The 25,990-nt window shown below is 37.4% G+C and overlaps 1 protein-coding gene across 6 annotated transcripts in view; it reads left to right on the forward strand.

Moving 5' to 3' along the window:
• osbpl6 (oxysterol binding protein-like 6) overlaps positions 1-25,990 on the forward strand; it is a 42,794-nt gene that overhangs the window by 4,278 nt on the left and 12,526 nt on the right. Inside the window, exons 1-12 of one of the 6 annotated variants that reach the window (XM_060876582.1) lie at positions 2,232-2,315; positions 10,239-10,501; positions 17,220-17,342; positions 18,693-18,746; positions 18,834-18,947; positions 19,084-19,254; positions 20,029-20,167; positions 20,660-20,763; positions 22,197-22,289; positions 24,903-25,071; positions 25,296-25,426; positions 25,883-25,990. In XM_060876582.1, coding sequence (XP_060732565.1) covers positions 10,361-10,501; positions 17,220-17,342; positions 18,693-18,746; positions 18,834-18,947; positions 19,084-19,254; positions 20,029-20,167; positions 20,660-20,763; positions 22,197-22,289; positions 24,903-25,071; positions 25,296-25,426; positions 25,883-25,990 — 1,347 coding nt within the window. In that variant the 5' untranslated portion in view covers positions 2,232-2,315; positions 10,239-10,360. Of the gene's footprint in view, positions 1-2,231; positions 2,316-10,238; positions 10,502-10,802; positions 10,880-17,219; positions 17,343-18,692; positions 18,747-18,833; positions 18,948-19,083; positions 19,255-20,028; positions 20,168-20,659; positions 20,764-22,196; positions 22,290-24,902; positions 25,072-25,295; positions 25,427-25,882 lie in introns of those variants that run through there. The other 5 variants (XM_060876579.1, XM_060876583.1, XM_060876581.1 and 2 more) reach the window with 5 other exon arrangements.

Below are 25,990 nucleotides of genomic sequence, written 5' to 3' on the forward strand. Positions count from 1 at the left end.
GTTTATGGTTTAAGTGTTCTGAGAGATGGACAATTGTTTTGCTTAACTGTTCAGTTTAAAAACTAAATACCAACATGGATTATTTGTAGCTTTGGTTTCCCCATATCAGCAATTGCCCACATTTGCTTATTAAATGTACTAAAACTAAAGTTTATCAAGCATTCATGATATTTGGAATACCTGAGGCAACAGTGGACACACACTTACTGGACACTTAAAGTCCACTTTAAGACCAAGTGATACTTTTCTGCTCTTTGTGGTTGTAAAGAGTTACTGTAGGTTTGTGGTCATTTTACTCTGACCAACTGCCCTTCTCCTCATCCTCTTCCTCCTCCTCCTCTCTGTGTGAAATATCCTGAAACCAGGCACAAGCATCTGGGGTCACTGGGATCACATTTTTACTTCATTCTGGTGTCAATGTGAACATTAACTGAACATCGCAGCAGAAAAAAGAAGTCAAAGAAAACGTAACACTCGAAGATGTAAAAGCTTGTGGAAAATGCTTGCGTTTTTATTTTGAGAATTCCATTGAGTTTCAGAATATCTATGCTGAAAAAATTTTAGTTGAAAGAGCTGTAATCCAAAGTCAAGGACAGAGCTATGTACCCTATGCTATGTTTTATGTTTGTTAAATATACTAATATCTGCTTTTGAGGTCTTAGCATGCAGGTTTGCAGTCTAGCAGCTAAATGTCATGTCACTAGACAGAAATGGATCTGACCGTAGGATTATTGGCAAATGTTTAATAACTTCTACTCTATTAACTACCTCTTAAACACAGTATGAAATTCAGTGTTATTGTCATTTTTCTAATTAACCTGGTTTGCCGGAAGAGTGAAGCCTCTTGACACCCGATTAAGAAAGATACAGTTAAAAAAGCTTGAAATACAACATGGCAGCTAAAAAAAGCACAGGCATGACTGTGTAGACAAACTGTCCCTATGGTATATATCCTCAAAATCTGGTCATGGGCTCTGTTTATATAAAAAAGAGCTGTAAAACGAATGAAACCAACTGCAGCAGCGGACAGAGAACAGCTCTGAGTTTTTAAAGTCTTGTAGGCAAACACACATGTAAATGATTATGGCCATAGTCACTAGTTTACTTGTCTTAACCACGGTTTGTCCTGTATTTGTATAGGTATAATAGACTCCAGCATTGTCCCTGCTGTGGGAGGACAGCCACGTAGACTGTTTCTAACACACAGCACAGTGTCTTTTTTAAACATGTAGGATGGATATGTGACTGGTGATTTAAACCGTTTTCATTTTTTTTAAATCCCTTAACAAACATGTGTACAAAAGCTTCCTGGCTAGCAGGATCACGTGACCTGATTGTGTTGTATTGCTGAAGTGGCTAAAGCAGATGCACTAACTTGAATCAATAAAAGCACAAATTTCTAATAACCATAAATAAATCTTTTAGTTATTAGAAATTTGTGCATTGTGAAAAACCCTTCGATATAAAAAGGCACTTTTCAGAATTCTGAAGGATGAGTATGTACTCATCCCATGACAGTTTTGCTGTCTGTAGAGGTATATATTTATAAGACATTACATACCATAAGCTATATTGTTGTTTGTTGTGGTGAGTATCTGCTTTCCATGTTGTATCTCTGCCTTGTCTTAACTGACCACTGTTACTTAAAAGGAATAAATGGATAAATGAAATTCTTTTTGTTCATCTTACACAATAACTAAATATAGAGCTGCTGCAGTGTAAGCGCCTAAGTAAGTGCCTTTTTTATGCAAGTTTAAAAACAAAATATTTAGACATTATTTGAATGATGCTATGATAAATTCAGATAATAATTCTATGAGAGGTTCCTATTAGCCTGAATGGTTAAAGTTATGTGCTATGCTTTTACCTGATGACATCTATAACATTGACTTTTCTTGATTCTGTCTGTTCAGTGTATCACATTGCCTGCACATTCATGCAGTTATCTTATCTATCAGCCAATCGTGTAGCAGCGGCAGATGCACAATGCAAAAGATGCATCAGGGAAATACAGATCAAGAGCTATGGGTAACATTCACATCAAATGACAGAACGAAGAAAAATGGTTGTAGGTATCAGATGAAAAAAATGCTGGTTTTGAGTATTTCAGAAATCTCTGATCTCCTGTTTTTTTCACACACAGTTTCTATACTGTAGTTTACACAGAATGGTGTGAAAAACAAAAAACATCCTGTAAGCGGAGGGTCTGCAGGCGGAAACACCTTAATGGTGAGAAAGATCCGAGGAGAATAACCAGACTTCTTTGATTTGACAGGAAGTCTATAGTAACTCAAACAACACTCTTTACACCTGTGGTGAGCATGCTATGGTTATGGTCATTCTGATGTTTGATGGGAACATTAACTGAAGCTTTTGTGATGTAGCTGCATAATTATTATTTTTTCTTTCCAGCTGCCACACGATTGAAGGATTGAATAACTGCATAAATGAGATGTTTACATGTTCCTATTAAAGTGAATGGTGAATGTATTTTATGAGTCAATAACTGTCCTTCAGAACATTACATCTTAAAGCTGAAGAGAGAAAATAAACAAGCTGCTCAGACCAGATGTGAACTCATGCTGAAAGATGCTTTTCAGTGGATTTGTGCATTTACAGTTTAGGGCTGTGTAGGTGGAAGTGCTGACCTTTTATGTGAAGAGGTGGGATCAGGCTTCCTGTGAACAGGAGCTTCGAGCAAGCTGGGAGAGGCTTTTCCTGTTACTCCAGAGCAAGCCTTGATGTAGGCATTGTGGATTCTGCTGAGTCATGGGAAAGGGTTATTGTTTCTGTCATTAGTTCCAGTGAAAGGGATCCCCGTTGCTCATTGTGCAAACTGAAGACGACTTTCAATATTTAGGCTAAAATGGCAGATATTTTTGGACACTTATTTAAGAGTAAAGACTTTAACAAAAAAGGGCCTAACTGAGGTCATTATGCAGCTCCCGCATTTATTCTACACACACAGCTGAAGCAGCTGTTACCGTGAAGGTTAGAATGCACTGTGTGTAAAGGACACATAGTCACATGACACACGCATACAAAACTACAAACAGTGCCAGTAGGTGTGCAAAAGTATAAAGAAAAATCTATGAAACACTCTAAGGGAGTTCAATTTTCTTTGCACTGGAGACAAGTTTATTTTTGTGCACACACGTTTATCATATGTTGTTTTAAGACTAACCCAACCTTGACAGCCCTGCTGGTGTCAGTCTCAAGAGGGAAATGTCTAAAGCACAGGGCACTGTATTTCACATACTGCTGTTAGTGAGCGAACGTCACACAGCGTTCTGTAGCTGTAGCGTGTTCTAATACTGAAAATGAACTTCCCTGTCACCACAGTGATTTCTTTAACCCACTGAATCAGCCTCATTGTATGTGTGTGTGGGTGTGTGTGTGCGTGCGTGTGTGTGTGTGTGCATGTCCTGGCTCATGGAAAACCTAGTATATTATGCGGTCTGTTGACTGTAATGTTTTATAGGCAGAGGTATTGTATCTGATAGAACCTTATATCAGATGATACGCTACTCTGTGTCATTACAGCTTTAATTGCCAGCCTTTTATTACACTGTTGTTATAAGCTAAAAGAGCACAAGCCTGCAAGGAAAGGTGGCGCACACAGACAAAAAAAAAACAGTGTGCTGCACTGTTTATCCAAAAAAAATTGAATTAAATAATACATTCACATTTTAAAAAAATCACAGAGATTCTCCTGTGACATCATCGGCAACTGTGAAAATGTGAGACTTATAACAACATTTAACTGTAATAAGAGGAAGCCCGTTTAAACATGAAATGATACTGAGATATGATCATTTATAGGAACTGTATTTGTGTGTGTGTGTGTAGGTAGTTTTAGGTTTAACTATACTCTGTCTTGAAAGCTAAATTTAGACTGAATAATTTTCTCTCACAGTAACTACCACGTCTTATGTACTATGTCTCCTACGTCTGTGTGTGTGTTTGTGTGGGGATGCTCTTGGAAAAGAATAGTAGTATTGATTTCATGCTTTTGGGCTCAGTTACAGAGAACAGTGTGTACCATTCAGGAATCCTTCCATTCTTGGTTACCAGACAAACTGCCCAGTTTTAAACCATTTGTCAGTCATTTATCTTAGAGGAGGTAAAACTCTTTTGACATCTGTGTGCTGATCAGAGCATTTGTGCCACTGAATCCGTCAAATATAGGAGCATTGATTAATGAATTGCCCCAGGATTAAACCCCAGATTCTATAAATACTCATTTAGGATCAGTTTGCAGCCATGTAAGAACCTGCTGATTCAGGCTGACACACATTTTGACAACAGGATACATCTGTGCTGGGTTTACCCAGAGGAAACCTGCTCTCTAAGCATGCTTGGGCAAACAAATGCTAAGGCCAGCTCATCACTAACACAACATACACATATATTATGTATAGGCAACCCACAATGTCTCACAGCACTGAGCCAATATGCAGTCAGAGGAGAACACACTGGAGCACCAGTGGCATCTTCTCTACAGAAACAACATGGAAGAAATTAAATGCTGTCTATGTTGGGTTATTGAGTCCTCTGTAGAACAAGTGTTTCTTTTATAACATCAAGTAAAATGCATTCGTAAGAATGAAAAGTCTGTCTGGTTTGATTGATCACATATTAATTAGGGTGTGAATGGGATGTGACAGGCAGGACTGCCCCTGTCTGGACATCGCTAATGAGCTCTGAGCCAGTTGTTATTCTCACTACTGATAGCTCCACAACACCTACACACCCAAGGACAAACATGGAAAGTCATCAGGGAACGTTGTGAGAATAATAAAGGAATAAATATACAGGCAAAACTGAAATTCAAGATCAAACCACAGAAATCTGTAAAGAATGATCTTACATGCTTTACCGTACATGAGAAAAATCAACCACATCTAAAGCTGTGTTAATAACAGTGTCAGATTCAACAGAGCCAAGTGGCAGGGACAAGCCAGTGACAGTGATAAATCTGTAATCCATCACCACTGGGAAAACCAACAAAAATTCAGGTAAAATTCAGTTATTCATTCATTCATTCATTTTCTACCGCTTTATCCGAACTACCTCGGGTCACAGGGAGCCTGAGGCGGCAAAATTCAGTTAAAAATACAGTAATACCTCAAGATTATTTTTATTATACCTTTATTTAACCAGGGATAAAATCACATTGAGATAAATATCTCATTTACAAGTGAGCCCTGGCTAAGGTAGCAGCACACAATATACAACATAAAAGCAAATTAAGTACATAGAACAATAATCACAACACACACATTTCCAACAATAAAACAAGATTAAAACAAGATTAAGAACAAGTGCAGACAGTTTGGAATGTTCGGTTGAGATACAGCTTAAACTCATTCATTGAGATAAGTACACTCAATTTCAATGATCTTTGAATCTCATTCCAAGCAGTTGATGCACTATAAGTAAAAGCAGTTTTTCCAAACTCTGTCTTCATTAAGGGAACATTTAAAAGAATATATCTACTTGAACGCAGATTATGCCCTTGACTACTGACAGTTAGTAGACTATTCATATAAAGAGGAAGCTGGCCAATTATGGCCTTGTACACTAATATAAGCCAATGCTTGTATCTTCTTAAGTGAAGCGAAGGCCAACCTACCATTTCATACAGTGCACAGTGATGAGTATAATGAATGGTATTAGTTATAAATCTTAAAGCAGAGTGATAAACAGAGTCCAATGATTGTAAAAAACATCTCCATAATCTAAGACAGGTAAGAAGGTAGCTTCCACCAACTTTTTCTTTGTTGACTGTGAAAAACAAGCACTATTTCGAAAATAAAACCCCAGTTGTAACCTTAGCTTAGGCAACAAATGTTTAACGTGTAACTTAAATGATAAGTCCTCTTCCAACACAAAACCTAGATATTTATAGGAGGAAACTAGCTCTATAGAATTACCCTGTAGAGTGTAAAGCAACGGAAGAGAAGATATACACTTATATTTCCTTGAGAAGATCATATATTTTGTTTTCTTATCATTCAGAACTAATTTTAAAGAGATAAGGTTATGCTGAACTATTGCAAATGCTTCCTGCAACTTTAAGATGCAGCTATTAATGGAGGGTGCAAAGCAATAAATGATGGTGTCGTCAGCATATAAATGAATGCTTGCATCTAATAAATTATCACCAAGATCGTTTATATATAATGTAAATAGCAGGGGACCCAAAATGGTCCCCTGTGGCACACCAGATTCAATACTAAGCTTGTCAGAGAGAAACCCCTTAATTTGCACCCTTTGACACCTGTTCTTTAAGTAGTTCCTAATCCAACCTAATGCGGTTTCAGAAAGACCAATACTATGTAGACGCGATAGAAGAATACCATGATTGACAGTGTCAAAAGCTTTAGCCAAATCAATAAACACTGCAGCACATGATCTTCCACTATCTATGGCACAAGTAATGTCATTTAGAACTTTCATAGTACGAGTATAGAGATACAAGTTTAATTCGTTCCGTGACCTTGCTCGTATCTCAAATTGCTCGTATCTCAAAGCAATTTTCCCCATTTAAATTAATTTAAATCCCATTAATCCGTTCCAGCTCGCAAAATTCCACTCCAGTTGTTTTGTTTATGTTTTGAATATGAAAAATGTACAGTACCTGTATTTATAAATGACAAATATTGTATAAAAACATACAGTAATAAAAGAGAATGTTAAAAAAATAAACTGGTTTTACTTTACGGAAGATGCGCACGGAGGTTGAGGGAGGAGTAAACAGGCGGAGGAGTTACATTAAGTTGATTAACAGCTGATGCACGCTTGACGACGTGGCCTGCCAGATCTAACACAATGCTTGATTTCTCTTAACTTAACTGAACTTAATTGCTACAATTTCTGTTTTCTTTACATTAATTTTGCTTAATTTTCTTCATCGCTTTTCTCTTCACTTGTTTTTGCTTTTTTTGTCACTCTTTCCTCACTAACATCTGCCGGTCGTTTTAATAAAAACCTGTCCGGTCGGCTGTAGATGCGGTGTAGTCGCACAATTTAAAATTTTTAAAACGGATCCCGAAAATTACGGATCCGCAGATGGTCGGCACCTCACGCAGCGCCTTTGAGACTCTCCATAGGAAGTGAATGACTTCCTGTTTATCGGCCGTCATTTGTCGTGTGCAGTGGAAAGGCGGCTTTAACCAAGTGAGACGCGGGAAGCTGAGCCGGGGAAACAGAGCACACGTGGTTGTTGGGGATCTTTGTTTCGGCGGCGGCGGCTCGGATGCTCGTATCTCAAAAATTTGCTCGTATCTCAAGGCAAAAAATATGGTCGAATCACAGCTCGTATCTCAAAATCTCGTATCTCGTGTGTCAAAGCACTTGTATCTCGAGGTATCACTGTATCTAAATATATGAATAGTATATTAAGTAGTAGTCTGGGCTTAATACATGATTGATATTTTTGGTGAAAAGGGGGACTGAAAACAAGGCAGGAATCACTGATACTTATGGAGGGAATCACTGACTCTTTTGGTGGGAGTCATTGACACTTTTGATGGAAATCACTGACTCTTCTGGTGGGTGTCACTGATTCTTCTTGTTTCTTTAGTCCCACTAGCCCTGCTCTCAGTGGGTAGTTGAATGGCATTATGGATAATGTCAGGGGTCATTACATCATGTTACCTGTGATAATGAGAGAAACCAAAATGCAAATCAAGTTCAAGTTTTGCTTTATTGTCAAATCTTCCACATGTACAGTACATACATACAGAGACTTGAAATTGCATTACTCTCAGTCCCAAGGTGCATACAGATAATACTAACAAATAGAAATTAAATAAAGCAGTGCAAGGCACAGGGCAGATAAAGTGCAAATGAGCAGACCAATGCTGCACAAATCAGCTGTGAAAAAGTGTAGTGAAGGTGCTTTTTCTGGGCCAGGTCCAGCTCTTCCACTTCTGCTCAAGCAATCAACACAGGAAGGAATAAAGGGTATGTTACGGTCAAGATTTCAAGATTTAAAGTTGCCTTTTTCCTGAAATGGCCATTCTGGAATCTTAACACATAAACGGTATGCAGGAATAGTGTCCAGGATTGAAAATTATTGAAATCCTGTGATCTTAACTGAAAAGAAAAGTCTACATGAATAAATATAAAAATATAAAGAGCTCCTTTATTGGATGAGGCTCAGTGCTATTATTTGACCAAATATTAATTATGTAGGTATTTGTATGCTGAATAATTTGTATTGGTATGTGTAGTGCAGAAGAATGTAGTTAATGCCCCTTCATTCATTCAGGATTATTGTTGGATATTTTAATTGTCTTGACTGCATATTCAAAATTAACAAGCCAAACTATTATAATTCCAATGGGCTTGAGAATGCTGTATAGAGTATTGAAATGTAATAGTAACAGTGACAGTAACTGAAACCCACAAAATGAACAGTAACATTTATCAATGAAGATCAGTAGCTTTATTCTTACTAAGCCTCCACAATAACATCATAAAGAGAAGAGAAGAGCAGAGGTTTAGGGAACCATTTAATGACAGGGGAAATAATCTAGTGGTGGTTTGTTATGAATCTTTACAGGGAGAGAAAATCCCCTAAGATGAAAAACCTAAAATAGTTTTGGGTGGAGTTTTTTAATGAGCTTGTAGGAAATGTGTAAGCTGTGTGGAATCTCCTCCGGGAGTAATTAATTCTGGACAGGATTTTGCTTCTTGCTGAACGTCTAATCAATACAGACACAGCAGCACTATGAAATAATGTCTCTTTCATTCACACACTCTCTTACTGCACCGTTACGCACTTCTGTCTGTCAGTTATTTTACAGTAGGTTCTCATTTATAGCCCTGGCTGTTCAATTGCTTCTTCCGTTACACTGATTATAAGCTCTGGAAACTACTACCAGCATGTTTGAAGCATGTAAGCACTGTTGCCATGTGTAACATTTTCATAGAGGCTACTTCAGCTCCAGTGATTTGATTATGGTGCCTTCATCTTTTGCATTACAATAATAAGAACGAGAGATTTCTTGGGAAATCACTATGGTTACTGGATCCTACATTGGTGAAAAGTAGCTTGTGTGTGTGTGTGTGTGAGTGAGTGTGTGTGTGTGGTTGCCTGGGTAGGGATGAGAATCTCCCTCATTACAGGTCAGTAACTTGATGAAGGAGTGCTAGAGAGAAAATGTGGACATGCAGGTGTGTTATGATTCATGCAAAGAATTGGCTGGTGATTTTTTCCCCTGTTGCTTCTGCAGTAAGGAAATTCTACAGAGGTTCATATTAATTAGAAACAATAGGGCACTAAAGTGTATAAAGATCCCACAGACCATTAGGGCCATTAGGAGGATTTTCTGTAATTGTGGTTGTCATTTGCTTTCAGTTACTCGTCTTCACCTAATGAAACACTTGAAGGCCTGTGTTTGGGTCAGCTTAAGATTAGAAGAATATCATCAGTAGTAAGAAGAAATATGTAATTGTATGGACTTTTGAAATGGTACAGTGATACAGCAGATAGAATGCTGTCTCAGAGCTGCAGGGTTTGACCATAAGCTCAGGTTACTGTCTGTGCAGAGATTCCCTACCCTGTGCCTATAGGTTTTTATCTAGGTTCTCCAGCTTTTTTCTTCTTGTCATCTATTCCTGTGTCATGCCTATTGTTTTGAGGACAGTCTTTAACTGCTTTATCCTGGTTAGGGATACAGTAAATCTACTCAAGATAAATTATTTATGATTAATTAATAAACTAAGACGACCTTACAGTATATTTTGCAAATAAGACGGTTTATTTGTATTTTTTATGCAAGTGTCATGTTGATAAAACAGTTACATTTATCGTATATCTGTGTGAAATTTGAAGTGAAGTTGTTTTGAGGACACAGAGCACACAGGTGCTTTGCAAAGTGACTCATTTGAGGAATTGTAGAGTTTGCATAAAGGTATTTGATTGTGACTTCACTTCTGCTTTCTCTGAGACGCAAAGTCCAAACACTGGCAGGCTTGAAGAGAGTTTATTAAATGTTACAATCAGATTTGATTTATGCAGCCGATTATATACACCTGATATTTTTTTTATCTTACTTCATACCGTGGTTTTATGTATTTGTTATTTTAGTAGTGATAGGCAAATGAGGATTCTGTTTGACTAACCACTTAGTTGTGGTTACATCCAGACATTGTGCATACATCCAGAAAATTCTATCTTTTTATTGAAGACTAACTTTTGCATGTATCTTTTTTTTATCTTTCAGCAGAGAGGCTGTGAGTCACCTTTGAGACAGCTTTCTCTGGTCATGTTGTTGGCCAGTGGTGAGAGCAGAACGTGAGGAAGACAGAGAGAGAGCGAGAGAGAACGAGGGCTGCTTTTGTCATCATGTCACACCACCATTCGCGAGGTCACCAGGGTCGTGCTGCCAGTATGGAGGAGAGGATCGCCACGCCTATCCATAAGAGCTCCACCCCTACACACAAGAGCGCCTCCTCTTCCTCCTCCTCACAGAGAGACAGCAGACAGGTGAGACGGAGCTGAATCACAGAAACAGAAATCCTGAGATCTGACAACCAACTGTTTGACAGTGGCTTTATTCCATTATAATTAGATCATGATAGCAGGCTGTGACTACTGTACATATGCTTATTTTAATAAGTAAACCTGCATTTAGATATTTTGTAAATAAATACCCAATAATTTCAGGAGATTGGGGAGAAATGCTGAAACCCAAACCCTTAAAAACGAGAGTCTTAAAACAAGTAGAATTTATATCTTAACAACTGTTTTTACGATTAAAACTGTAGTAAATTGAATCAATCAGATGTGGCTTGTGTGGTGTCTAGAATTTGCTCCTGTACTGAAAGCTGGAAAGCTAATATAGATCATAACTGTGCTGAGTTGGTAAGTCATTTTAATTTACATTATTATGTGGCTTCTGCACAACACACTATTCATTATAAAAATGGACAAGTTCTAAACACAGCTATAATCACTTTGTTTCACTCTTTGTAAGCATCAGACTCAATGGTAATGTTTACTTTAACAAAGCGCCCACAGTACAGCTGCTACCTAAAGTTTGGAGATGAAATTTAACATTAGAATATCTAATAACAGTTGAAATCTGATGTTGTATGAAGCAAAAGGTGAGACTTTTTAAAACTATCAATTTTGAGACAAAACATACTTTACAATTCTAATTAATGGAAATAATTGATATTCAGTGATTAAGAGATAATACTGACATTCCTATAATCTTTCCTTATTTTTAGATCAGCCTCATAGCTTTAGTGTAAAAACTAAAGAAGCAGATGTCAGACCAAAGATTGTAATGAAGCATGTCAAAGGTGATCAACTACATTTGGTGGAAATGTTATTTCGTTCCTCTAGTAAAAAATCGGAAATATTATCATTTGTATTTGAGTCTAGAGTCATGGGCAATTGTAGATATTAGAATGCGTCTTATATTTTATTGTCAGCATGTCATCACTATCATCTTATGTTTTCAGAATGACTGTAAATTACTCAGATTTATTATGACCTAACCAAAGAAAATGAGCTTTGGGTTGCTCTGTTTAAGCGTGAGATAAATGAATAGCCTCGCCTCATATATTTCCTACATACTGTACAGTATATGCAGTATGTTCTGTATAATGAAGAGCTCTGTTAAGATATTTCTCAGATCCTTCAGCATTCAGACTCTCTATCTTTAGCAAAATAGCTACGCACACTGTAATGTGTAGCAAAGCTAGCATAGACTTCCCACCAATCACCTATAGCACACATATAGATATTTAAAGATACAGATATCTAAACTCATACAAATGCTTGACTCCCCTTAGTGAAGTTTACCTGCCAACGTGGTGTTTTACATATGTGTGGCATCCTGGGAAAAGCCTGGTGCTTCCCTGAACTGAAATTTGTTTATTATTTGCATATATTTCAATCACACATAACAATTTAGCATTTTAAACATCAAAAGTGAAAAACACACCACTAAAACACACCTACACACAGAGCCACTGCAAGTTGCTGTTTATTTGGATGGATATGGCACATATTGACTTGACAATATTTTACTTCTTTTTCTTGCAAAAACATTCTGGGTTTAAATTGTAAGAGCATCTCATCTCCTTGGCACAGCCCACTTCAGGTCACTTTACAGATTTTTAGTTGGATTCAGGTCTGCGCTTTGGCTAGCATTCAAAAACTTTGATCTTCTTAGGGGGGGCACGGTGGCTTAGTGGTTAGCATGTTTGCCTCACACCTTCAGGGTTGGGGGTTCGATTCCCGCCTCCACCTTGTGTGTGTGGAGTTTGCATGTTCTCCCCGTGCCTCAGGGGTTTCCTCCGGGTACTCCGGTTTCCTCCCCCGGTCCAAACACATGCATGGTAGGTTGATTGGCATCTCTGGAAAAAAAATTGTCCGTAGTGTGTGGTTGCGTGAGTGAATGAGAGTGTGTGTGTGTGTGTGCCCTGCGATGGGTTGGCACTCCGTCCAGGGTGTATCCTGCCTTGATGCCCGATGACGCCTGAGATAGGCACAGGCTCCCCGTGACCCGAGGTAGTTCGGATAAGCGGTAGAAAATAAATGAATGAATGAATGATCTTCTTAGGTTAAGTCATTCCTTTGCTGATTTGGATGTAGTCTTTGACTCATTGTTGTGCTGAAAGCTGAAATTCCTTTTCATCTTTAGCTTGCTAGCAGACTCTTGAAGGTTTTGCACTAAAGTGACTGGTATTTGTAGTTATCCCTGATTCTTTCCACCTTGAAAAAAGGCCCAGTTCTGGTGATGCTGCCATCACCATCCTGCACTGTGGGTATGTGCTATTTTGCACCACACAATTTTGGAAGCTTCTATCCAGCCACCATAAAATGACAGCTGGTACTTAAACCATATACACTGAATTTATTAGGTTTACATCCATTTCACTATGGGATGTTTCAACTTGATAAAAATATGACAACCACTGCATGAGAGATCACTCTTCAGACTATTTTCAGGCAGACCGATGTGTTACTTGCAGAAAAGTTCAACACGTCTGAGGTTTTCTTAAATTAGAAAGTCTTTAAAATATGTTGTTAAGCAGATAAATCTGCAGCTACATCATACAGGTTTTCTCAGACCACCACATATTACTGGAATTCACCCATGTTTTTTTTTTTTTTAGATTAGCATCCAGTGTGTTTGTGGAGAGTCATGACGGCATCTGAAATCTTGTTTTCACATGGACACTAAATCATTTAAGGCTCCTGTGGTCACTTGCTCTGTCTGTGTACTCTGTGTCTTTCATGCCAAACTCACTCCACTTAACGGCAACTAGAGATGGTTGTGGAATGTCTGACCTCATTGCTTTCTGATGTGAACATGTGAAAAATGCATGAGAAAAAGAGTGAGGCTAAAAGTGTTAGTATGGATGTGTCTCTGTCCTGCTCATGCCCTTGCTTTTGGCTGTGGAGCCCTCAGCCTCATTTGTATAGTGGAGGAACGCTTTGATGGACCTGAGAGAGCTGCAGATAGAGAGTGTAACTCTTTGCAGCCCAGACAGAAAGAACATTTTCCAATGTAAGAGCTTGACTTTGGCACGCTGAACTGATGAAGCAACTTGAAACAGATTATGCAGATAAATACTAATACTATCATAGTATGTAACATTTCTCTCCCAGTGGAAGTGATTTCCTTTAGGATGATTAAATTATAACACCTATGAGAGATTCTGGATCAATAAACAGTAAAAGATAGCGTTCTCATTAAAACCTCAATCAGCTCATTGCTAAGATGCTTTATCTTGATTTCTTCCTTTGTCACCCAACTAATTTGTTTAAATTAAAAGTCTATATTCTAAGTGTATTGTGTCTGTGTGTGTGTGTCTAATGTGTGCTGAGAACTCCTCATTATATCAGAGCACTAGCACTGTAACACAGTGAGTTCCCTGACTCCCTGGTAGAAGGGAAGCCCTCATTATTTCATTCTGTCTTTGAAATGGCATCACACAGCTGCTGCCTCACAGTCAGAGAGGAAATCCTTCACACAAGCTTTAACTTCGAGAAAAAAGAATGCACTGAGCTTGTTCATTAAAAACAGGAAAATGGTGGCAGTTTAAATTTCTGGAAACACGTCTGTGCCTCCATTCTGTGTAGTGAAACATATGGTCACTGATTTCTTGATTGCTGTCATATTGCTGTCTCTGAAGTGTGTGATTCCATTAGGAGAAAGAGTGAAAAGAAAAACATTTTTAACCGAGTATCAATCATTAAACTGTATGCCAGAGGTGGTACACATATTTGTGTGTTAGATGTGATAGACTAGTGGTTAAGGTGTTTGCCAAGCTACCAATCGGTGGGGTGTGAGTTCAACGTCCACCAAGTTGCCACCGCTGGGCCACTTAAAATGGCCCTTAAACCTCAGGTGCTCAGTTGCATTAAAAATAAAATATAAGAAGCTTCAGGTTCCCCACAACCCTGTATATGTGTAAACTGCTGCAGAATGTGGAAATTAAAATGTCATTAGGATAATTATCTTTATATCGTCACAAGCAAGCAAGTAACTGTCAGTATATATTTGTGCACAGTATATTTTTAGAAACTAGGGAATGGAATGCAAATGGATTTTCCTCATGAAAAAGTTATTTGTTTAGTTACCCTGTACACACTGTATTACCTTACACGTGTTACAGTCACATGATTCATCACAACAGATTGTACAGCAGATGAAAAATAGGGCAGGGGAGATGTAGTGTGCAAATTAGAAGGTTAAATGTTAGTGTGTTTCATTGTACATTAGGATGCAGCCAAGACAATTAAAGTGCATTTCAAAAGAAAAACATCAGGCAAATGTTCTGGACTGACAGGGTGTGTGGGTGTGGGTGTGTGGGTGTGGGTGTTTATATGAGAGAGATAGCGACCGAGTGATAAGCCTCCAGACTGACCCAACTCAGTATGGTGAAATGCTGTAAGACGATTCCTAGCATCCGTTGTATGATGAATTTTTTATTCTGCAACCTGCCATTCTCTGGTTGCATAAATGACAGCAGTTGTCACTCATAACATAGTGTTTCACAGTTCAATGCTTCACTCATAACTGACATAACTGCCACAAATAAGTTAGTGTTGAGGCAAGCCCACACAGCCAATCATAATTTACTGTTAGACAGTCACATGCTGCCAATTAATAACTAATTTTAGGCTGACAAAGGCTGTTAATATGGCATTTAATGTTTGAATATATTTACCCATTTATCAAGTAAAATAAACTCACATAGCCACATGCATAATGTGGGTCAGTTCATGCTGTTGAACTGGGTTTAGTTCAGGGTAAATTCAGATCATATTCCAGTAAGTGTTATAGGTGTATACATTCTGGACATGTATTTATAAACTCTATTTTCTCTTGAGGAGTCCCCTAGGAGCAATTGTCCTTTCTTTGTACATGCACCTGCAATGGTGTGTGTGCGTGTGTTTGTGCTTGTGTTTGTGCATGTGCACGTGTGTGTGTGTGTGTGTGCATGTGCCAGTAATGAATCCCAAATGATCTGTATGTTCCTTGTTGCCTGTTGCTGAAACAGCATGGCAAACAGGTCTAGAATGTTCTTGACTATGTGACGTCAATCCCAGATCTCAACAAAGTATTCCCAAATAAAACATTTGCCTTAATATTATAGCACTGTGAATACTCATTCAAGAACCGCTATCCTTTCAAAACCTAACACAGAAGTTCTCAATAACAAAATACAAAAATCAAAGCTGATTGTCTTAGAAGAAGGAACCCACATTAGTGCTTTAAACTCTGAATAATATAATAAGAAATTCTGTATTCTTATTAAATTCTTGTGTGCAGGTCTGCGTCTGCTCCTGCATCTTTCTCTGTCAATATACTGTTAATTAGCTCTGGCTGACTGTTTTGAGACACTTTGGTCTCTTGGCCGGGAGGACGCTGATCTGAGAAATGTGATCTGATCGGTTTTGGCTACTGTTACTAATGCTAATAGCTTGTAATTTAGATGTAGTATGTGTTACATAATAGCAGGCCAGATCCCATTGCAGTAAACAAGTTATAAACCTTTACATTCTGCCCTCCAGTTTTAATTAGTACAGATGCAAATGTTTCTTTTCATCAGGATTTTGGACTAGTACTGAGAGCATATAGAAGGATTTTCAATGTCAGTCCTTTGTAAATTTAAAATACGTAAAGCTTTAATTTTGGGTTTTCAAACACTACTAAGGGAATAACTGTTTAGAAAAGCAATAATGTAAGTATTGTTAGTGATGATGAATGGAAAATGTTCACCATAAGAGGAATAAACACTTCAGGGCATGCTGAATCAACTTCAATATAATAACAGCATACCACTAACATATCATCTATATCAACACTGTCATTGATTATAATTCAATACCAGCTATATTGAGTGTATAACTGTTCAGCACTCCAAGTCAAGAACAGGAGAAATATACAGGCCATATCAAGTTCAAGTTCAAGTTAGCATTATTGTCATTACATGTTAAGACATGGGGGAAGTATCAACACTTGGGTTTGCATGAACAGGCTCGCTGTTGTTAACTGATGTGACTCATGATTTTAGCAGAAAGTCAGAAAAATTTTGTCTGCCAATTTACAGAGAAATGCATCTGATGTAATTAGAGACAGAAGAGAGAAACTTCCCAAAACAAACAACTGAAGGAAGCTGCAGTACAAGCCTAAAAAGTATTACAAAAGAAGAGCGCAACAGTCTGGTGATATTAGTGGGTTAATGGCTTGATGCATTTATTGCAAGCAAGGAAAATGCAACCAAAAATGCAGGGTTATTTGCTATAATCTGCTTAATTAAAGACTGATTTGTTTGCATAATCTAAATAGTATTTCAGCCTTTTGATGACTGCCATTGCAGATTGCTGTGTGGTTTTACTGTGTGTGAGTTGGGAATAGATAGAAAAAGTTGTTTGGCTTTATGTAGGTTATATTTAGGTTAAATAATTAACGAAATTCAATTATTCCCAATTACCTCTTCTGTCTGGAAGTGTAACGCACCAAGAGCTAATGATGTAGAAAATGCATTGCCGACAGATCTGAAGCTGCTGAAACAGAATAAATGACCAGTGTTTAATTTATTCACACTTATGATTTCTCTTTCTCTCACTGTCTTGGCACCTAGGATTTTTTTTGATTCAGTGCATTCATGGACTATAACTTTCATATGGATTATATATTTGTATTTACTTAATATGTATTCTTTTGTTTGTTTAGGAGGCAGACAGTTGGGAGATCATCGAGGGGTTGAAGATTGGTCAGACGAATGTTCAAAGACCTGATAAACACGAGGGTTTTATGCTAAAGAAGAGGAAATGGCCATTAAAAGGCTGGCACAAGGTCAGAGACGTCTTCGCTCACACTATATTATATCCACTCACTCATTTAACAAATTTGTATGTGTCAATCAATAAAGAAACATATGAGCTATATAAAAGATCAGTAAGTGATGCTTTTGTGTTTTGTTTGTCAGTCACTTGTTAGCAGTTTTAACATGATGTCATTATGGCTCACAACAGAATCAGATAAAATATGCTACGTTCAAGAAGAGCTTCATCCCAGTTCACAGAGGGCTCTTTGCTTACTCGTCACAATATAAGATTACACAGAGTGCTGCAAAATCCTTATTAACTCTCAGAAATCATTGTGGGCTGCATTCAGAGTTTATATGAGCTCACATTGGGGAGAAGTTAATACCAGCACTCACAGAACGACCCATAAACTCACATAGCTCGAATGCAATTTGAGAGCATTATTAAATGCATAACAATGACATGATGAAGTAAATAAAAGTTGTGTATACTTGCTACAAATCCCAACCGCAACCGCTATGTACTTCACCCCTCTCTAAGCTTCACAAAGCTCGAGATAGGAGCATAATAGCAAAACAGACATTATGTCTAATCAGTTCAGTTCTTAATCATTACTGTAAACATAAATGTCACATTTTTTATTTTTCATGTTTTTCCATAATCGAATTAGCTCACAATTAGTAGGAGAGGTGTGTGTTTATTCAGGCTTACTACAGCTGTTATGACATGTTAAACTGCCAATATTGTCATTGAGGACTCAATAGTTCATAATGTCATTTGACATAAGATTTTTTAAATAGAATAGAGCAAAATTACAAGAATAAATGTTTAATACTATTCAACATGGAATGACTGCTGGATAAGTGAGACTACTGAACAGACTGTTGATCTGTTTATTATGAATAAAGACATAGGTATTTTTACTGGCTCTGTTTATAATTCATTAGTCTTATATTATCTATTAAATGAATATCAAATTTTAAAAGTAAAGTCAGGAAAAAATCTTTAGATGCAACTTTAAAATATATATGCAAAAGAAAGTCATGATTTTGGAAATATTTATAAAAGATAATATATTTTGGAAATATTTAGGAAAGTTTTGTCATGTGAAGTCTTTTCCCAGGCCACCAAACATTTATCAATGCTTTTTTTTCTTGCAGTTAAATGTCTGCCTAATCAACTCCAAATGTATGCAAGGTCTCACATTTCATTAGAACAGTGTTTTATAGAGAGATTGTGTGCTGTATTCAGATTAAGTACAGTTTCTCTTGTGTGTGGAGCAGAAAGTACCGAGTGTGGCACATTTTGTTTTGTTATTGTTTTAATCTTCTATAATTTGCCACGTCAAGCTTGTTTCCTTTGCTGTTTTTAAATACAGAGATTCTTTGTTCTGGATAATGGGATCTTGAAGTACTCCAAGTCTCCCATAGATGTAAGTACAATGACAAATGGAGTGTAAAAGGGCACATTGTATTTGTTCTGCTTTTTTTTTAAGTGTTTTTCTGCATGTCTGTGACAGATTCAGAAAGGAAAGCTGCATGGCAGTATAGACGTCGGCCTGTCTGTCATGTCCATAAAGAAAAGAGCCCGACGCATAGACCTGGATACAGAGGAGCACATTTACCATCTCAAGGTGAGAGACTGAGAGGGAGAAATTAATGCCATTATATTGTCCGTTTGCAGTAACCCAAATTAGCAGCAATCCAGACAGACAGATGCTGAAGGCATGTGCTGTCTGTCTCGTCACTGTCCTCTGTGTGTGTGTATAGGTGAAGTCTCCGGATGTGTTTGATGCCTGGGTGTGTAAGCTGCGTCACCATCGTCTGTACAGACAGAATGAGATTGTGCGTTCGCCTCGTGATACCAGCTTGCGCACCTTCCCTCCTCCTGCCAGCATAGACTCACCCCAGACAAACCCTGCTTCTGCTCATGAACCGAAGGTGAAATCTCTCAAACATCCTCTAAATTTGTGTATCTGTAGTTAGACACATAAACTGTCCTCTAGCAGTGGTCTTTGTGTCACACTCTGTGTAACTCAGTAATGACTCATCACACCAGCCTTACATTTCTCCTGTACTGCCTGTACTTTCACTGAGGAGATAAACCTAGAACAGGAAGATATTGTACCATAGATGAGCTCTGTAATATAGCGTATTTTTTTTGTTTTTTGTTTTTCTCATATTCTTGAGCCACACTGTGAGTAGGTGTGACTTTTATTATTTAAACTATTGTGAGGTGACATAACAGTTCTGCACTATTTTCTTCCATACTTGCTTTTTCTAACAATATAGTATAATTAATAATGCATTTTTCAATACATTTTCAGCCTAGGAAACTGCTAAAGATTGTAAAAGTGAACTAAACGTTATAAAAAATATTAAAAAAATAAAAAATGAAATGATTTATAAACATGAATCTGCATGAATTTCAAGAAAGTCTCAGTGATTAATGGAAAATATTTGACCATACTGCAAATTATTTATTTGGAATCAGCAGTAGAAGTGGGTTTTGTGTCATGCTGCAAGCACATGTAATTAAATTGAGTTAGTTAAATGCACTCGATTTGGAGAACCATGGCTCTCTCCATGCCTTTTGTGGCAACTCCTCGATCCTTTTGCAAATGAATTAAAAATAAGAACATGGGCTAAGTGTGTGTGTGTGTGTGTGTGTGTGTGTGTGTGTGTGTGTGTGTGTGTGTGCGTGCATGTTCTCAGCAGCAGGCAAAGCCCAACTCTCTGCCTTGGCAGCCATCTGTGCCCTGCACCACCAGCCTCCCTCCGTCCTACAGCAATGGCCAAAGCAAAGTGGCAGCATGGCTACAGGACTCAGAGGAGATGGATAAATGTTCTGAGGGTAAAACACCCCCACCCACACCCCACACACACTCTGTACCTAGTGAGCAGAAGGTTTGTTTTGCTTAAAGGGATGCAAATCTAAGATCTAAAATGGGTATAAATCTAAGACTCTTGCACCAGTTGAGCATAAACTAATTTTTACCAACACAGGTGAATTCTAGCTTCTGTGATAACTAATTTAAACAGTTTCTTGTTCATTTGCGTGTACACTTTTTATCTGTGTATTTTTTCTTCCTTTTTTTTAACACCTTAGTTATTCAGTTCAGATCAATTCAATTCGAATTTATTTGTATAGCACTTTTAACAATGGTCTCAAAGAAGCGTTACAGAGAATAAGAAACATAATACAAGAAAGTGTAATATTATATGAAGATTAATCTAATACAAAAATTAAAGTGTTTGTATTTATTCTTAATATGCAATCCTGAGGTGACTGAGGTGATAGGTATGACCTGAGTAAGTAACAACAGTGTGTTGGTGTGTGTTTAAGAGCTTGCCCATTGTCAGTCCAGTTTGATGGAGCTGAGTCGGTTACTGCAAAGTTTGGAGATCTTACAGAGAACACAGTCTGCTCCGAGCTTCACAGATATGCAGGTAATTCATATACATAAGCAAAACGCACACAAACACAAAGCTAAAGTGTTGCAGGATTGGCGGTCAATGCAAACAGATATTTCCAGGTGAAATTACGGGTCAATGTGAGCATTTGAATGTAAGTGTGTGTGAGAGTGTGATTTTTTTTTTTTAAAAAACACCACTTAGCCTAATGCCTCCATTTTTAAACTTAGAAAATGTACTGTAACTTAATGCTTTCATTACAGTTCATTAAAATGCATTTTAATTAAGAACACACAAAGCACAATCATGCTTAGGCCCTCTTTTTATTCCCTCCATGCCCCATCATATGGATCAGTCATCGGTTTATATACATTCAGTGGCTCTCCATGCTTTATCATAAACACACCTCTGGTCTCATTGGCTACCTTATTATTATTTATTTATAACTTACTAGTGTATTATGCTGTATTTAAAAAGGAAATGGGTTATAACTGCATTTTAAAGTGATACTGTACTTGATCTTGCACTATGTTTGGTGACAATGAAGATTTTGTTTATAAGATACTACAGGTACTTTTCCTTTCCCCAGCATTCACTATAGCAAGTGACCAAGGGTGTAGGGCTATTATTATTATTATTATTATTATTATTATTATTATTATTATTATTATTATTATTAGCAGTGTTTGTGCATGATCAATGGTAGTAGCCAAATCATAAACAGACTACTTTATGTAAACATTTTTGCATACAGTATCACTGAGTTACTTTTGTGTAAAATGTGTTTTAATATTGTAGAAATACCAAGCAACAGATACATGTTTTTTCATGATTGCATGTCACACACACTTAAATGGGAATTCACTACAGACTGGACATTGTGACAGAAGAGACGTGGAGCAGAAAACAAAACTGTAGGTTTAGTCTGAGGAATTTATTTCAACCAATCATTTGGATTTACTGCTTTACTACATAACATGCTATCTATAACATCACTTGTCGCCAGTTTGCTTGTCACTAATTCTCAAATTGTAGCTCCATGCCTCAAGCTCATCTGTTGCCTTGTCGCTTGCTAATGTGGATGCAGGGTTCTTGTTTTCCTTCTGTTTTACTTACACTGCAGCTCAGCAGAAAACACACAATCAGCGCTGCATACAAATATGTTGTTTTTGTTCATATATGTTTTTGATATCAGTTCATAACTTTCAGATGTGAAACAGTACGGTATCATTTTATTGCCTGACCCAAATGGTTCCATTACACTGAAAACCTCAATCTAGACTTGTATATTATATATGCATTTTAATTTTTCATTTGCGTGCCATTATATCAGCTAACAGCTGTTGTGCATAATAAAAATCTCATTTGCTTTTCAGTTCTTAAGATGCTACATTTATGTGCTATTAACTCACTCCCATCTGTGTGTTTGTGTGTGTGTGTGCGTGGTTGAATTCCTGTGTGTAACTTAGAGTAATTGTGTAGATTTATCAAAGAAAGACAAGCGAGTCAGCAGAAGATGGAGAACAAAAAGTGTCAGCAAAGATACAAAAGTGCAACTGCAGGTACATTGCTCTAATTGCTCTAATTCCCAATGAATTACTTGGTTTACTGTTTATTTTCTATTCAGTTATTTTCTATTAAATCTATTCAGCTGCTTTTCACCACAAGTCACTTACAGTTGGCATACTTTTAATCATGGCTTCATTAAGTGATAACCTCCATTACTGCTGTTTACTGGTGTGGTAAAGAAAGACATTTTAATCACCTTGTGCTAGAACTCTCTCCTTCTCTCACCCACACTCAAGCAGAGAGAGGACCAACATGGAATAATATTTAAAAGGTTTTGCATTCTCAGTCAATGCATCTACCTAAAAGCCTCTGATCTGTTTTCACTCCACACTGAGATGAAAAATGCAGGTTCACTGCTGGACTGCAGCCGTGGACTCATGACTCATGTATGTGACATGATGACTATCACGATCATGTTGTTTTAACAAAGTGGAGTCCCACACATTACTGCTGCCAGAGCAGCACACAATCTGAGAGTTTACTGTTGGTCTAGTCCAGGGGTCGGCAACCCGAGGCTCCGGAGCCGCAAGTGGCTCTTTCATCCCTCTGCTGCGGCTCCCTGTAGATTTGGAAAATAAATATTTAATTTAAATGTATTTTATTTTAGTTAATTAGTTTTTAAAAAAAAATGTAATTCTAAATTCTAAGATTATGATGCTCTTGTAACATTAAAATAAACCGTGTTTAATTTTTTTGTCGCTCAAAATATGCGTCATAACAGCCGACTTGCGAAATCCGACACAGAAGCAGACGCATTTTTGGTTTGCTGCAGCCGGCAAGTTCAAATTTTGATGTCATGCAGGCTGTCAAGTGTCACGCATTGAGAGTGACAGTCACGTATTTCGGTCTTTTGTCACGCTCTCCCGCCACACATCGTATTTCTCACGCAGAAAAACCTTTATTTACCTTATTTATCATATATTTAATAAGCCGCAGCGCTCAAAATGTATTATAACCTTTTTTGTTAAGGTTAGTTCAAACTGTTCAAAATATTTTTGTTTGCCTGCAGAAATAAAATTTCGTTTACTCGGTAGCAGTTCATTGATTTCATAAATGCAACGCACTACAGTTTTTTCTATACGTTCCATAAAGGTAAAAAATTATATATGCAGTGTTATCTTTATTTTCGATGTCAAATGGGTTTTGTGGCTCCCTGTGTTTTTTTTTTTTTCTGTGGGAAACGGGTCCAAATGGCTCTTTGAGTGTTTAAGGTTGCTGACCCCTGGTCTAGTTGATACAGAATATGTCAATATGTTATAAGTTGAGTGATCTTAAAAATTCATTCATTCATTCATTCATCTTCCGTCAGCGCTTTATCCTGGTCAGGGATACATGGAAACTCTAACCCAAGCTCAGGATCGACCCTGGGGCTGTGATTGTAATGTCTTAAAAGTACCTGTCAGAAAATAACAATACTTTAAAAGACATAGTTTGGTGTTCAGCTTGATCGTGTATGTACAGTAGGCAGGATGGTGATACTTGCAGCTCTCCAGCACTGATGTCATCTGAAGGCACCAATCAGGTGAACTTGAAGTTCATGGCTGTTTGCTTACTTTATACAGCATGAGGTTCATATTATATTCTATTTAAATGCTAATGAGGACAATATTTATCCATATTTATCTGAGCTGTTTGCATTCACGTTTACCAAAACTGACTTCCTCTTGAGATTCGTTTCTTTGGAGTTCTGGTCTTTTGCTTCTTCCCATTTGGACTAAGTGGTTAATTGCTGAACAGAACTAAAGGGGAAGCAGTTCCAAATTAGCTATACCTTGTGAAATTAATCATTTGTTTACAGAGGGATGAATAAGACACTGTCATTACTGAATGCCAATCGTAGATACTTTTAATGTTTAACCATTAAGTATTAATACTTTAAATAGAATCGTTTGAAATTATTTTGTTTTAAACCTTGAAAACACACTTTCCTGGACTATTGTCTCTAGCTCAGTAGCCTGTGTCTGGATTGATGAGCTGCCATCAGCTAAATAATTTACTTCAGATGCATGTGATTAGATAAAGCTAAGGATCTGCTGAGCATAGGACCTGCTTCAGATGCCTCAATAGTTCATATTTACAAAAATAAAGTTTTTTAAATATTTATTTATTTATTTCCACATTGCTTGGTTATGCTATAGTGTTCTCCACACATTTTATTGTATTGAATAATTTTTCTGGGCCATGATCTCGACACCAGCCTACAAGGTGACCCCTGTTTTGTTTTTTGTTTTTTTTTTGAAAAAAAAAAAAGAAAATATAAGATCCTACTTCAACTGAGTATCATCATTAACTTCAATTTTACACTGTACTCAAGGCTTACCCAGAGAAATCTGTGCCTTATTTGGACTATAATGTATGATACCTAATGCAGGCCTTTGTGAAATCCCTATGTATTGGTATTGGAGTGAGGGGTTTGTCTCAGGGTGTGTAAAACTCTTAATCTATACCCGGTTTAAGTGTTAAATACAGTTTAAGTACATCACATACTCATAGATTGGAGGTTTCAGATTGAAGCTTTTGTCATGCATGATTCTGGGATTTTTTTCCTCTTCTTATATTTGGTAAAGAATACATGACTTAGTTTCTCCTAATGTGTGTGATTCCAGGTACCACTGAGCACAAGTATGTCACCAATGCGTCTTCATGCCTCAAACCCAAATCTGTGCGCAGAGCTGGTTGAGTTCCAAACCCCAGTCACCCGTCTGACTGATAGCATTGAATGTGCCAGTGATTACATCAAACTACAAGAGGACTTCTGCATCATAGCTCAGAAAGGTAAAATCACTTAAGTTCCAAAACACTAGTAGCTCCCAATTGTGGGCTTCTTATTTCAGGTTACGGTTGATTCACTATTAGGATATATCTTTTGGGAAAGTGACAAATCATTTTAACAACTTGACATACTGTACTTCTGTCTGTATGTAATTGATTGAGATGCACCAGTAAATTATGCAACAGGATATTGCTTTTGTAAAGGAACGACTGTTTTTGTGTTGTAGTGCACTCACTGCTGAAGTCTGCCTTTAACACGGTTGCCATTGAGAAGGAGAAGATCAAGCAGGTGCTGTCAGAGCAGGAGCTCTCGAGCCAGTCATCTCAGATCATGACCCTAAGACACTCTCTATCACAGGCCAGTCCTCATTTCCTCATAATACTTATATGGATATTATCTTTAATGTAGCCATGCATAACAAAATAAGTTAATAAGCCTGGAATTGACATTTATATAAAATTAAATAGACATAGCAGGGATTAATTTCCTTTGTGTGTTTTTTTTTTTTTTTACTGTAATTGGATTTAATTATAATTATATGATATTTAAGATATACTTGAGACAACTAAAAGCTGTTGCAGTCTGTTTGGTTGTATACTGGTTTCAGAGGCATATGGTTGGATGATGGTTGGATGCTGACCTCAGGGATTTTAGCAAAAGTTGTTTTTTTTTAAGAGAGAAAGGCCACAGAAATATCAAAACTGAATATATTGAAACTGTATATCCTTCAAAATGTACTTTGTTTAAGCTTGTGGATCATCTTTCACATAAGAATTTGTATTTCTGTTTGGTTTACACTGTGGTATTGTTTAGGCACTGTCCCAGAACGCAGAGCTAAAGACTCGGCTGAATCGTATCCACTCAGAGTCTGTGCTGTCAGAGCAGGTGGTCAGTGTTAACATCATCAGCAGTCCTGATGAG

Source organism: Tachysurus vachellii, chromosome 8 (assembly GCF_030014155.1).
Source record: "Tachysurus vachellii isolate PV-2020 chromosome 8, HZAU_Pvac_v1, whole genome shotgun sequence".
Taxonomy (NCBI): domain Eukaryota; kingdom Metazoa; phylum Chordata; class Actinopteri; order Siluriformes; family Bagridae; genus Tachysurus; species Tachysurus vachellii.